The sequence below is a fragment of the Podarcis tiliguerta genome (assembly GCF_965153285.1).
Source record: "Podarcis tiliguerta genome assembly, chromosome: 2".
Taxonomy (NCBI): Eukaryota; Metazoa; Chordata; class Lepidosauria; order Squamata; family Lacertidae; genus Podarcis; species Podarcis tiliguerta.
Window position 1 is genome coordinate 7,825,115 of NC_139535.1, and position 14,579 is coordinate 7,839,693.

General features: G+C 44.9%; 2 protein-coding genes and 1 long non-coding RNA gene across 5 annotated transcripts in view; 2 read left to right on the forward strand and 1 right to left on the reverse strand.

Moving 5' to 3' along the window:
- Positions 1-14,579, forward strand: part of LOC310670292 (uncharacterized protein) — a 197,115-nt gene that overhangs the window by 112,425 nt on the left and 70,111 nt on the right. The window lies entirely within an intron of this gene.
- Positions 789-14,546, reverse strand: LOC310670397 (uncharacterized protein). Of its 2 annotated transcripts, XM_083425679.1 has the most exons (10): positions 14,332-14,546; positions 12,284-12,430; positions 11,704-11,830; positions 10,796-10,876; positions 10,212-10,282; positions 8,421-8,547; positions 7,297-7,377; positions 4,917-4,997; positions 3,858-3,932; positions 789-3,380 (listed from the first exon to the last, which is right to left on the reverse strand). In XM_083425679.1, the coding sequence occupies exons 2-10, from the start codon at positions 12,335-12,337 to the stop codon at positions 2,350-2,352; spliced, it is 1,728 nt and encodes a 575-aa protein (XP_083281805.1). In that variant the 5' UTR covers positions 12,338-12,430; positions 14,332-14,546; the 3' UTR covers positions 789-2,349. The 2 variants fall into 2 exon arrangements, with proteins under 2 accessions (XP_083281805.1, XP_083281806.1); XM_083425680.1 differs by lacking the exon at positions 14,332-14,546 and having other exon boundaries at positions 1,755-3,380; positions 12,293-12,353.
- Positions 4,918-7,289, forward strand: LOC310671113. The gene is made up of 3 exons (XR_014507796.1): positions 4,918-5,054; positions 5,810-6,151; positions 7,088-7,289. It is a non-coding gene; the product is annotated as an uncharacterized lncRNA (long non-coding RNA).

Genomic DNA, 14,579 nt, shown 5'->3' on the forward strand with positions numbered 1-14,579 from the left:
AGCTGGGAACCATGCTGGCTACTGGCGTCTTCCAGGAAGGCAAGAGTGAAAGAGGGAGGGAGGAAGAAGCAAAGGCTGCCAGGAGTCTCTCCCATGTTAACGAGCTGATTTCTGGCCCCGGTTAACAATTTCATGCACACAGGTGTAAGTCAGTAACTGTATATTGCCAAAATAAATTTAAAAATTGTCCAGTAGCACCTTAGAGGCCAACTAAGTAGCTCTGGGTATAAGCTTTCGTGTGCACGCACACTTCTTCAGATATGAAGTACAGTGGTGCCCCGCAAGACGAATGCCTCGCAAGACGGAAAACCCGCTAGACGAAAGGGTTTTCCGTTTTGGAGGTGCTTTGCAAAACGAATTTGCTATGGGCTTGCTTCGCAAGACGAAAATGCCTTGCGATTCCTGGGGTTTTTTCCCCCTCCCCCCCTTTTTCCCAAGCCCCTAAGCCGCTTAACAGCTGTTCGCTAAGCCGCTTAACAGCTGTTCGCTCAGCCGCTTAACAGCTGTTCGCTCAGCCGCTTAACAGCTGTTCGCTCAGCCGCTTAACAGCTGTTCGCTCAGCCGCTTAACAGCTGATCTAAGCCGCTTAACAGCTGATCTAAGCCGCTAATAGCCTTTTAGCAGCTAATCCGCTAATCCCTTAAGCCTTTAATAGCCGCTAATAGCTGCTAAAGCGCTAATAGCGCTAATAGCGCTAAGCCGATAATGGGCTTGCTTCGCAAGACGAAAAAAACCGCAAGACGAAGAGACTCGCGGAACGGATTCTTTTCGTCTTGCGAGGCACCACTGTATATTGCCAGTTTCTCTTCTCGGACAAGCAGATGTGTACATGCAAAGCACATACAAACATAGCATGTTAAGTCCCTCCCCCTCAAGAGTCCCATCTTGACCAAAAGCTCCTCACATGTAAAGGTTTGCTCGGTATGTCAGCTGTTTGATGGGGCAATAAACTGGCTCCACAATTACACTCTGGACGTGTTCACAAACGTAGTGATATCTCACCCCAATGTGTTTTGTGCATGCCAGGAATTTATTGGTACTTGACAGCTTTGTACTGCTGACCTGTATCATCTTGGATAGGTTCACATTTACTCAGTCCAAGGTGCGCAATCTCAGGGCCATGGGTTTGAGCCACACATTGAGCAAAAGATTCCAGCTTTGCAGGGGGTTGGTCTAGATGACCCTCAGGATCCCTTCCAACCCTACAATTTTATGGTTCTATGAAAAGGCTTACAACTCTAGACAAGATCCTTAAAGAGGCAGCGGCGGTGGCTGTCTGGAGGACTCCCAAGGAGAGGGGAGAGGAGACTGATGGGACACACCGCAAGGGAGGGTGTTTGAAAAAGGGTGAGAGTCTGCCAGCTCTGCAGGCAAGGAGTGGCCTAACTGAGCTCCTGAGCCCCACAGGGGTGCTGTAGAAAGAAGGTAGTTGGTCAAGGGAGCCGTGGACCCAAAAAGGTTGAAAACCTCCGACCTACGTGTTGCCTGAGCCCCATAACCTGATGCTGCAGAGAGACGTTTGGACAAAAAGATTTACTTTCTCATACAGAGAATTGGTACCAAGCACATAGGGACGCGGGTAGCGCTGTGGGTTAAACCACAGAGCCTAGGACTTGCTGATCAGAAGGTCGGCGGTTCGAATCCCCGCGACGTGGGTGAGCTCCGGTTGCTCGGTCCCTGCTCCTGCCAACCTAGCAGTTTGAAAGCACATCAAAGTGCAAGTAGATAAATAGGTACTACTACAGCGGGAAGGTAAACGGCGTTTCCGTGCACTGCTCTGGTTCGCCAGAAGCGGCTTAGTCATGCTGGCCCCATGACCCGGAAGCTATGTGCCGGCTCCCTCGGCCAATAAAGCGAGATGAGCGCTGCAACCCCAGAGTCGGCCACGACTGGACCTAATGGTCAGGGGTCCCTTTACCTTTACCTTTTTAACAAGCACATAAAAATTTGGTTAGATTCTACATCTGCCCTCATTCGCCTTTAAACAAATGTTCCCCATGAAAACAGCTGGGCTAGTTTCAGAAGTTACAGCAAACAAGTCTCCATCCGATGGCAGTAAAAGCAACGAAGAAAAGGTTCCAAGCTGTTTGAAAGGAAAAGAAATTGGTTTCGTTACAAAAAAGGAACCATCCAGTCTTTGTGTTTGCAAAGACGGGGACTGTAAAAAACTCTTGTAGAAAGATTCATTCATGTGGTTTTCAGGAAGTCTGAGAGAAAGAGAGAGAGGGAAAAAGAACAGCTGCTGGGAGCGGTTAACTAGACCTCATTTCTGGCTCAGGTTAATGCTTTCATGCATAAAAGGATGAGTCAGTAACTGTATACTAGAAGGCATTTTGACATTCCATAAATTTACATGGTTTCTCGCATGTGGATTATTTGATGTTCGGAAAGATTCCACCCAGCACACTGCTTCTCCCTTGTGTGGACTCTTTGATGTAAAGTAAGGCTACCGCTCCCACGAAAGACGTTTCCACAGTCTGTGCAGATATATCTTTCCTCCGCTTTGTGGATTCTTTGATGTTTGGCAAGAGTTCCGCCATCCCGGAAGCTCTTTCCACAGTTCAAGCATTTATATGGTTTCTCCCCTGTGTGGATTCGCTTATGTATACAAAGGGTCCAGCTCGCCCGGAAGCTCTTTCCGCACTCCATGCATTTATATGGTTTCTCCCCTGTGTGGATTCTTTGATGTTTGGCAAGGGTTCCTCTCATATCAAAGCTCTTCCCACACTCCAGACATTTATACTGCTTCTCTCCTGTGCGGGTTCTCTGATGTTCAGTAAAGGTTATGCTATCATGGAGGCCCTTTCCACAGTCCACCTGTCCGGAGTTACAATGTTTCTCCCCTTTATGGATTATCTGATGAGAAATAAGATGTCCAAGTTGACTGAAACTCTTTCCACACTCCATGCATTTATATGGCTTCTCCCCTGTATGAGTTCTTTGATGAGCAATAAGACTTCCTCTTTGGCTGAAGCTCTTTCCGCACTCCATGCATTTATATGGTTTCTCTCCTGTGTGGGTTCTTCCATGTGCAGTAAGGGAACTGCTTGTACTGAAGCTCTTCTCGCACTCTGTGCATTTGTACGGTTTCTCTCCTGTGTGACTTCTGCTATGTGTATTTAACTGTGATCTATACTGGAATATTTTCTCACACACTGGACACGTAATATTCTTATTATCTTTACAGTCTTCTGGAGGGGTCAGGAGTTCATGGACCTCAGCCACCTGGAAAGCAGATTGCTTCTTCTGCCTAGGCTTTGATTGGTTCACATTGCGCCTTTCTCTTTGATTTCCAAACATTTCTTTCCCTGTATCACGTGTGGTTGTTTCTGACAACGCTATATATGGCGCCTGATAATTCTCAATGTCCTGTCCATCACCTGCATGAGGAGGGGGCAGACAGAAAATGAAGATCCTGTAAAAAGCGCAAATCACTCTGAGTTTCTCCCTCAGTCATCAAACCACTCCATCTGCTCTAACCATTGAACCACCCCATCTGTCCCCAACCACTTTCACTTTCACCAAACCAACTCCATCCATTGCCAAAAACAAATCTCTCCCTCTCAATCATCAAACCACTCCAACAATCAAACCATTCCACTCGTTACTTCTGCCATCACCAAAGCAGCTCACCCATCACCAAAACAGCCAATTCCATCCATCACCAACCCCAATTCCATACCAAAGCAACTATATGAGCAACATCCATCCATCACCAAACCAGCGCCATCCACTCTACACAGAATGTACTACAAAAACACCAGGAGAAGATGAAACTACTCATGAGAGTTCCAGTTCAGCAACATCTGGGAGACCACAGGGTTTCTCTCATCCATCTTCTATATCCAAGGACTTACCTGTCCTTTTCTTCTGGACCAACAACTCTTCTTTTTCTTCAAACCAGGTGAGGTCCAATTGGGACACCAGAGGCCCTGTTTAATGGGATAAGAAGAAAGCAAAAACTGTTACTGATGCCACCTGCAAAAGGTCGAAGAAAATCCGAACCATGCATTCTCTTTTCAGCCCTCCATCCCATCTGCCAGGCTTCGGGGAATCGGATCCCTCCCCCGGTGGCAGTAATTAAGCAGATCAAACGAAAAGAATGCTCTTACCAGATAAGTTCTTTAATAATCACAGCGAGAGACAAGGAATGCATATCATGCTAAAAAACGGCGTTGCTCCCAGGAAAGGTTTACCCCTTCTGTCCCCATTAATCTACATCACTCCTACATTGGGCAATCTGAGCTTGTTGCCGTTGCGCTTTCTGTTCCATCCCTTTCCAAGTCCATCTAGTCTTAGGGGAAGGGGGGGGGGGCGTGGCGTCAGAAATGATGTCCAAGGACTGAATCTGCCAGCTGTCTCCTGTTCCTCACCCAGTATTTCCCAGCTTTCCCCCTCTGGACTATGCCCCTCTGCAAACTAAATCAATACTGTCCTTCTGCCCTTGGGAAGTTTCAGGAAAAGGGGGGGTGGCTCACACCATTCTTCCTCAGTCCAGTCCCTGACACCATCTCAACCACCCAGATATTTGAAAGAAGACAAGCATTGAACAACTCCCATCATCCCTACAAAACAGGACCAGTGGTCAGGGATGATGGGAATTGTAGTCTCAAAACATTTGGAGGGCTGAGTTTGGGGGGGTGCCTGCCTTAAAACATCCATCTGGGGTCACCAAAGCGATTTGACCATCATCCATTACTCCACCAGTCACTCCCACCATCGTCAAAGCACTCCATCCATCAACAAATCCTCTCAATCGTCAAACTCCTCCCATGACCAGCCACTCCATCCACTCTGCTTAGAAGGTACTACAAAAATGCCAGGAGATGACGAAACCACTCATGGGAGTTGCATTACTGCAACAAGCAGAAGACCATAGAGTTTCCCCCATCCCTGCTCTATATCCAAGGACTTACCTGCCACTTCCTTCTGGACCAGCAGTTCTTCCTTTTCCTCAGGCCAGGAGATGAGGTCTGATTGGAGCATCAGAGGCCCTTCTTGATAGGATTAAAAAGAAGCAAAAATTGTTATTGATGGCCCATGTGAGTGCAGAAGTTAATAATGATAATAGTAATACAGTGGTGCCTCGCAAGACGAAATTAATCCGTTCCGCGAGTCTCTTCGTCTTGCGGTTTTTTCGTCTTGCGAAGCACGGCTATTAGCGGCTTAGCGGCTATTAGCGGCTATTAACGACTTAGCGGCTTTAAGAAAAAGGAAACAAACTCGCAAGAACTCGCAAGACATTTCGTCTTGCAAAGCAAGCCCATAGGGAAATTCGCCTTGCGGAACGACTCAAAAAACCGGAAAACTCTTTCATCTAGTGAGTTTTTCGTCTTGCGGGGCACCACTGTACTAATAATAATAATTTTATTTATACCCCGCCCACCCCAGCCAAGACCGGGCTCAGGGCGGCTAACAATCAATAATAAAAACAAGTTGACTGAAATACAACTTAAAAACAAGATTAAAATACAACATTCAAACATTAAAATGCAGCCTCATCACAGGAGGAGAAAGGAAAAAAGAAAGAGGAGGGAATCAAATTGGCTCCAAGCCAAAGGCCAGGCGGAACAACTCTGTCTTACAGGCCCTGTGGAAAGAAATCAGATCCCGCAGGGCCCTGGTCTCATGAGGCAGAGCATTCCACCAGGCCAGGGCCAGTGCTGAAAAGGCCCTGGCTCTGGTTGAGGCTAATCTGACTTCCTTAGGGCCCGGGACCTCTAGGGTCTTGCTATTTATGGACCTTAAGGTCCTCCGTGGGGCATACCGGGAGAGGCAGTACGAGGGTCCTAGGCTTTTTAGGTCCTAGATTTATAGAAAATCCAAACCATGCTGTCTCTTTTCCATACCTCCATTCCAACCCAAAGGACCAGATCTTTGAAACGGGACAGGAATGAGAGAGGGGGAGCGCTAGATGGACCTAGAAACATCAGTCTGGTGGCACCAAAGCAACTCCATCTCCATCTCATCATTGCACCAGCCCCTCCCACAATCACCAAACCACTCCATCTACCACCAAGGCAACCATATCCACCCATCACTGACCCCAACCACATCACCAAAGCAACTGTGGATACAGCAACATCCATCTACCTCCAAACCAACACCATTTATCCCCAATTGCTCCATCCACACTGTCATGGATTCTTCAGTCGAGATTCCCTTTTTTTTTTTTTTTTGCAAATTAATTTTTTATTGATATTACATATATTTACATAGGAACAAATACAAAATTCATAGCATAACCTACGCATATCACATCAAAACCACAAATCATAAATATAATACAAAATTCTTTTAGGCTCTGCCGAGCCTTAGACTTCCACACTTTTGGTAAGTATCGAATAGATTTTACAATCTCGTATTTTCTCTCTTTTATTCTATATCATTTGCTGTTAATTCAACCCCGCCAGTGTCGTCTGGAATTTAGTTCCAAGATAAGTCAGATATTTATTCCAATTATCATGAAATTTCTGTTCGTCTTGATCCCTTAGTCTTCCTGTTATTCTAGCGAGCTCGGCATAATTTATCACCTTAACCTGCCAGTCACTTATACTGGGTATATCTTCTGTTTTCCAATTTTGTGCTAGCATAATTCTTGCGGCTGTAGTGGCATATAGAAATAGTATCTTATCTTCTTTTTTGATTTCTTTGCCCGTCATTCCTGTCAAAGTTAATGAGTTCCACCGCTTCCCATAAATCTCTTCGGACAGATTTATGATCTAATGGTGCCCGGCACACTTCCACTGCGTGGGCCTCTGTAGGTCGTAAACTCTTCAGCAGAATTAGCGCAGCAGCGTGTGATAAGGGATGACACCGGAGACGGCAGCTTGTTTTCTCTAGCTTCTTTATTGTTCCGAAAACACACATATATACAGACTAGAATCCATCGGAGTGCAGCTGCATTTTTCCCAGCTCCTCTCTCTCTGAGCTGGACAGCTTAACTGACACTTTCGTTTTCCACAGAACACACACTGCATAGCAGGCTGTTTACGTCACGTCCTGCCTGATAGGTCCTGCCCCTCAGCTCCGAGGCACAGCAGCTTAACTCTTTGCTGCTCTCAACAATTCCTAGCAGAATCTTCAGTCGAGATTGCTGCATTGCAGTTGGTTGGACTAGATGACCCTCAGGGCCCCTTCCAACTCTGCAATGCTATGATTCTACATAGAATGTACTACAAAAACACCAGGAGACGACAAAACCACCCATGGGGATTCTAATTTAGCAAGCTCCAAAAAGCCACAGGTTTCCCCTCCCCCCCCAAAAAAAAACTTCTTCTCTACCCAAGGACCCACCTGCCTCTCGTTTCTGGCCCAACCACTCTTCCTTTTCTTCAAGCCAGGAGATGAGGTCCGATTGGGGCATCAGTGGCCCTTCTTCATGGAATAAAAAGAAAGAAAGCAAAAAGAGTTATTGATGGCACCCAGGACTGCAAAGGTTTGCAGAAAACCCAAACCATGAACAGAAGGTGAACTGGTCAGGTCGGTAATGATACACCGGGCAAAGGATCTGGGACATAATATTCAGATGGCAGGTTGGGAAAGGTTATGGAAAACAGACCTGAAATTCACGGCATGTTGTACTCTGAAAGAAAACTATATGGAAAAGATGGTATTTGACTCCTTCTAAGCTGGCAAAAATGTATGGGACAAGTACAAATATCTGCTGGAAATGTAAAGAAAATGTGGCAGTGGACTGCAAGGGAGATGATATATAATGAAATGGAAAAAAATATTTTAAATAACTTTTGTTAAAAAACCAGAAGCTTTTCCATTAGGAATTGCAGGTACCAACATCCCCAAGGACCAGAAAATACTCTTTATGTATGGAACAACAGCCACCCGGATGCTGCTAGCCCAGAGATGGAAAGAAGGCAAGGTCCCTACCAGAGAGGAATGGCAAGCAAAGCTTACTGAATGGCAAAGCTGACTGGAAAACTCAGGAACCAAGAGGACAAAAGCTTTTCAAAAGAATGGGGAAAGTTTATAAGCTGGCTAAGAGACCACATTGGCAGGATTCTGATTTCACTTGTTGTATAACAATCACCATGGATAATATGGATTGATGTATATGGATTTTTATAACTTTGCATTGGAAAAAATATAGTATTATTAGTATTATTATTAAATCCAAACCATGCTCCCTGCAGTGTGTTTATGTTTTTACTCTGCAGACTATACACTGGGAGTCTGCTCCGAATCAATACGAGCAGAATCAATGACCAAATGTCTGGGTGAAAACTCAAGGGGAAAATCTTCTTTAGCCCAAAATGACCTCAGTCGGCACCTAAGCTGGGTGGCACCTGTCTAATTTTGGCAGCTAGCACAGGAAGGCTTGGCTTAGCCAGAACCGACCATGGACTTCCTATATGGAGAGAACGATCAGGAATTCAAGAAAGTGAGCGCAGAGGGATCTTTACCCAGAGAGGCCAAGTTCCTGTAATTATCCAGCATGACATCTTTGTAGAGTTCTTGTTGGCCTGAACTCAGCAAAGCCCACTCGATCCTGGTGAAGTACACAGCCACCTCCTCAAAGGACACCAAACTCTGGAAAAAGGAGGAAATATCCATAATTCTGATGGTACTTTATAACAATTTCCCAAGAAAAGAGAAAGAGAGAGAAATATCCAAAGAAGGGAAGTAAAAGATACCGTAAGGAGAACCCACCTCCAGAACCACCCCACAGTGAGTCTTTATGTACACCAGGGGTGTCAACAAAAGAGGTTTAAAGACTCTCTCAAAGCAAATCTAAAAAAAAGGAGCATAAACACTGACAAATAGGAAACATTGGCCTACGAGCACTTCATTTTTATTTTTATTAATTTTTATTGATGCAGCAAGAAAAAAGAAAAAACACAAATACCAAATTACACACAGGAATAACCATAGACACATTATTTTCTTAACAAACAATAAAACACATATTGGTCTTGACACTAAAGACCCAACCTCCCATCTATTCCATATTTCGATTTCATATTACTTATTGCCAATACACACTTTTATCATAATTAAACGTTTTCTTAATAGATCTGATTTCTTATATCTACCTTACAACTATTACTGAAGTTCCTTGAATGCTGCAACAGAATTTAAACTACTATATTTATTTTTCAAATATTCTTTGAAAACCTCCCATTTTGAAACAAATTCCTGTTTTTATTTATTCTTTATTTTTTCTGATAGACCGTCTAATTCGGCATATTCTGTCAGCTTTCGGATCCAGTCTTGTATAGAGGGGATTTCATTACTCTTCCATTTTGCCTGCGAGCGCTTCAATTGGAGAACAGCCTTTACCAAAAGAGTCATGGGCTTTGAAGATGCTCAGACTCAGGACAAAAGGGAGAAACGTGCTAAGAGGGCTTGGAAAACCCTCACCACAGGTTTGTGCCCAGCTAGAATGTGTCCTTGATGCTTTTTTCCTTGCCTGCTGCTTTTTTTCCTTGCCTGGACGGAGGATAAGAACAGTGTGTGCAAAAAGCATGAGGGTCTGTGGTGACTGGGAGTGGCCGTCGAGACCATATAACACTGGTCCTGAAAGACCTACAATGGCTCCCAGTACATTTCCGAGCACAATTCAAAGTGTTGGTCTGACCTTTGAAGCCCTAAATGTCCTCGGCTCAGTATACCTGAAGGAGGATCTCCACCCCCATCATTCAACCCCAGACACTGAGGTCCAGCTCCGAGGGCTTCCTGGCGGTTCCCTCACTGCGAAAAGTGAGGTTACAGGGAACCAGGCAGAGGGCCTTCTCGGTAGTGGCTCCCGCCCTGTGGAACGCCTTCCCAGCAAATGTCAAGGAAATAAACAACTATCTGACTTTTAGAAGACATCTGAAGGCAGCGCTGTTTAGGGAATTTTTAATGTTTGATGTTTTATTGTGCTCTTAATATTCTGTTGGGAGCTGCCCATAGTGGCTGGCGATACCCAGTCAGATGGGCAGGGTATAAATAATAAATTATTATTATTATTATTAAAACCATGCCTGCAAGCAGACAAAGCAGGGCTCAAAGTAGGCGCCAGTCAGCTCCTCAGCTTCACTAGGGGGGGGTCCAATAAGAGGGGGGGCCTCACCGTCTGTGCCCCTGCTGTATGGAGTTATGTTTCTACTCTATTTCTACCATGCTGAGAGAATTTTATGTGCTGCCTCAGAAAACACTAACCGATTAAACAAACGAAGAAGCCACAGGAGGAGACCTCCAGACCCAATTACCTGAGCTGAAGGGAGGGCCATTCCTTCCACTTCATCCCAAAGAGGAGAGGACCTGCCGCATTTTCGACTACCTGCAAAAGTGGCATGGAAAAGGTAGCAGGATAAAACATTTTGTTTTTTCCCTTCACAATGTACGTGGAAGGAAGGTGGCACGGGTTTGCTCAACTACTTTTTCAAGCTGGTTCCTGAACTGACTGGAAGCAGCTTGCCCATTTTTCAAGCTCCTGAGGAAGGGATGTTTGACTCTGAAGCACCTCTGAGTTCTTTGTTAAGTCGTTTTGGGTCCTCTTTATGTGTAAAGCAGATAATAAATATAAATAGTTATGACTGAGCAACCACAGAGCAGCTCAGTGCTTGGAACGAACTAGTTTGTTGTATGTTGGATATGTGATTATAAAACTGTAATTTGAAAAAAACCAAATGAATAAATTAACGGGAAACCAAAAAAGCTCACAACAGGGATCATGACTGGGAAGCGTTGCTGTTGTGCTCACAGTTTGTGGACTGCCCACAGGGATCTGCTTAGCCACCTCAAAAACAGGAAGCTGGGCTTGATCCACTTCCTGTGTTCTTTAGGAACCCACCTGCTTCTTTCTTCTCGACAAACTCCTCTTCCTCTACTTCCAACCAGGAGATGAGGCGAGGTTGAGGAAACAGAGGCCCTTCTTTGAGGGAAAAGCAGAAGACACATCATTGTTAGGGGTATGTTTTTCGTGGCACCCTATTTAGAACCTGCTAATAAAAACAAGAATTGATGCTTTTGAATTATGGTGCTGGAGGAGACTCTTGAGAGTCCCATGGACTGCAAGAAGATCAAACCTCTCCATTCTGAAGGAAATCAGCCCTGAGTGCTCACTGGAAGGACAGATCCTGAAGCTGAGGCTCCAATACTTTGGCCACCTCATGAGAAGAGAAGACTCCCTGGAAAAGACCCTGATGTTGGGAAAGATGGGAGGGCACAAGGAGAAGGGGATGACAGAGGACGAGATGGTGGGACAGTGTTTTCGAAGCTACCAGCATGAGTTTGACCAAACTGCAGGAGGCAGTGGAAGACAGGAGTGCCTGGCGTGCTCTGGTCCAGGGGGTCACGAAGAGGCGGACACGACTAAACGACTAAATAGCAACAATAAATAAAAACATCCTTGTTTACGTCACTTTTTCCAGGCAAATAAGACAGTTGTTGTGTGTTTCAATCTGGTTTTTAAGGCAGTGTTGGTTTCAATAATTTTTGGAATGGTTTAAATGCAGTCATACCTCGGGTTACAGACGCTTAAGGTTGCAGACCGCTGAAACCCCGAAGTACCAGAACGGGTTACTTCTGGGTTTTGGCGGTTGCGCATGTGCAGAAGGGCTAAATTGCGCTTTGCGCATGCGCAGAAGTGCTGAATCGCAACCTGTGGGTGTGCTTCGTGGTTCTTTTTCTTTAACGTTTTAAGTGGTCAATGGATTTTGGGAAACAAACATACACATCTCTCAACCAAAGGATGCTTACCCAGAGAAGCCAATTCCTCATAATTCTCCAGCAGGACTTCCCTGTAGAGAGCCTTCTGAGCTGGACCCAGAAGCGCCCACTCTTCCTGGGTGAAATATACTGCCACCTCCTCGAAAGACACCAGAACCTGGAAGAAAATGGAAGGCAGTTCCTATCACACACAAACAAAACTGTGCGATGTAACATAAGCGGTCCAGTACAACACTTCCCGTTTCTTCCCTGTATGAATTCTTTAATGCAAGGTAAAGGAGTGACTGCCACTGAATCTCTTTCCACATTTGAAACATTTCTGGGTTTCTCCCCTGCATGAATTCAGTAAGGGCACCGTTGCAACGGAAGCTCTTTCCACACTCCCAGCATTTATAAGGTTCATCCCTTCTATGAGTTTGTTGATGTCTAGTAAGCAGGCTGCTGAGAGTGAAGCTCGTTGCACATTCAAAACATTTATAAGGTTTGTCCCCTGTGTGCACTCTTTGATGTGAAGTAAGAGTAGAGCGATAACCAAATCTACTTCCACACACTGTACATTCATACTTTTCCTCCTCTCTGTGAATTTGATTTTCACCATCCTGAAACGTACCTGATTTACCCTCTTGCTTCTGCTTTCGTCTCCCCTCTTGCCTGCTGTCTCCATCTTGAACCCTCAGCTTATTGAACGCCTGCTACTTGGATCCTTTTGGTGATACTTCTGATTGTTCCCCTTCTGCCAGCATCCTTTCAACATCTCCTGATGGAATAAAAAGGCAAACTGATAAAATGCTGAAGAAGAGTCTTCACCCCTATCATTCAGCCTGGACACTGAGATCCAAGGGTCTTCTGGCGGTTCTCTCACTGCACAAAGTGAAGTTATAGAAAACCAGGCAGAGGGCCTTCTCGGTAGTGGCACCAGCCCTGTGGAACGCCCTCCCATCAGATGTCATGGAAATAAATAAGGCCTCAGTCATACTGGACTTTAATGTCGACCTGAAGTTGGTTGTTTCTCTCTCTCTCTCTTTTTTTTATAAAAATAAATAAATAAAGATGCTGATGTACCATTAAAAAAAAAAAAAAAGAAGTTGGTTGTTTCTCTATTCTTTTTTACCACTTTTGCCCGGAATGCTCTTGCAGAAACTGCTGTACTTAACAGAAACATAATTTTTTGCCCTTGCAAGCATAGCAGTTAGCAAAAGAAAAGTGCAGAAAAGAGAGGAAATTAAACAGCAGCCCTTGATGCAAGCAACTCCAAAATTTTGGTTTGGAGTCACAAACATTCATATAGTTTTTGTTTTGCTTTGTTTTAGAGTGCCTTTGATTTTTGTATCATATTGTAGATTGCTTTGAGTTTACTTTTCATAAAAAGTGACTAAATGTAACTAATAATAATAATAAACACCTGCCACTTTGGGATTAAGCGCTGTATAAATCTCTTAAAGGCAGAAAATTGCAAACAGTACAGAGGAGGCCTTTTGTTTTTGGTCCCCTGTGCGTAGCTGGAGCGCATATAAATGCTCCCTGCCCCGTTCCCTGTGTCAGTGATTGCGCATCAATTGAATGCACCTAAGAGGGTCACTGCCTGTACCATGGACCAATGTTTACTCTGAACTATATTATAAGTAAACGTACTAAGAACATTAAGAATAATTGAAAGATGTCAAATTGCCAACATCAACTGCAGACTTCTGCTATTTATACAAGAACACAGAAATGAAGCTCAGAGTAGGCTTAAATGACAGTAAGACTAATGCTTTAGGAACGTTGTGAGGAGTGAAGCAAGGCTGCATTCTGCCTTCCACTCATTTCCACTTCTGTATTAATCATTTGCCTGGCGTGCTTTGGTCCATGGGATCACAAAGAGTCTGACACGACTAAACAACAACAAAATTAATCATTTGGTGCCATGTTTAGGCAATACAAACTCCCCGTGTCCAAGAATTAGGAACAGAAAGAACTCAATCTTGATGTACGCCGGTGATATAGTATTCCACTCACTTTTCTGATTGGGCCTCAAAAATAACTTGGAGATGTTCAGCACATAGTGTAACAAGAAAGCCTGCCGATAAATTAACAAGGCCAAGATTATGATTTTCTGGCCAACAAGAATATAAATGGTGCTTAGATCAGTCAGCTACAGAACAAACTTGCTCGTTTAGGTACCTGGATATACAGTGGTACCTCAGATTAAGTACTTAATTCGTTCCGGAGGTCTGTTCTTAACCTGAAACTGTTCTTAACCTGAAGCACCACTTTAGCAAATGGGGCCTCCCGCTGCTGCCACGCTGCCGGAGCACGATTTCTGTTCTCATCCTGAAGCAAAGTTCTTAACCCAAGGTACTATTTCTGGGTTAGCGGAGTCTGTAAACTGAAGCGTCTGTATCCCGAAGCGTATGTAACCCGAGGTACCACTGTACCCTTTATTGAAAGGCAGTGAAAGTCAAAGCACAGAAAACTATTGTGGCACAGAAAACTGAAATGCAGTTGGGGCATGAATATATCTTAAATGTACAGCTCTGGTCTTTTATGGCAAGTGTGGAAGTAATGGGGCTGGATATGTCTTGGCCCCAGTCAAGAGTGTTAAGACTGTCAAATTTGCAGTCAAGAGAAAAGGACATTCTGTGGCAGCCCTTCAAGTTCTCTAGAAGGGAAACTTACAATTTAAGGATGATCCATTCAAAGTCTCCTACTTCCCCTCCCAGGATATGAGATGAAGACCTTTCCCCGTCGCCCCTTAGTTCCCCCCAGGAGGGACGGGGCTCCATCCCTTTTGCGCCTCTTCCTCCTGGCATCCCTCTCCCTCTCGCCCCCCAATTCCGCCCCTTGACCTGGCGACTCCCCCCAGTTACCCGCCTCCAGCGCCTCTGCCAGATCGGACAGACTCAGCAGCGCAAAGCAGCTGCCCC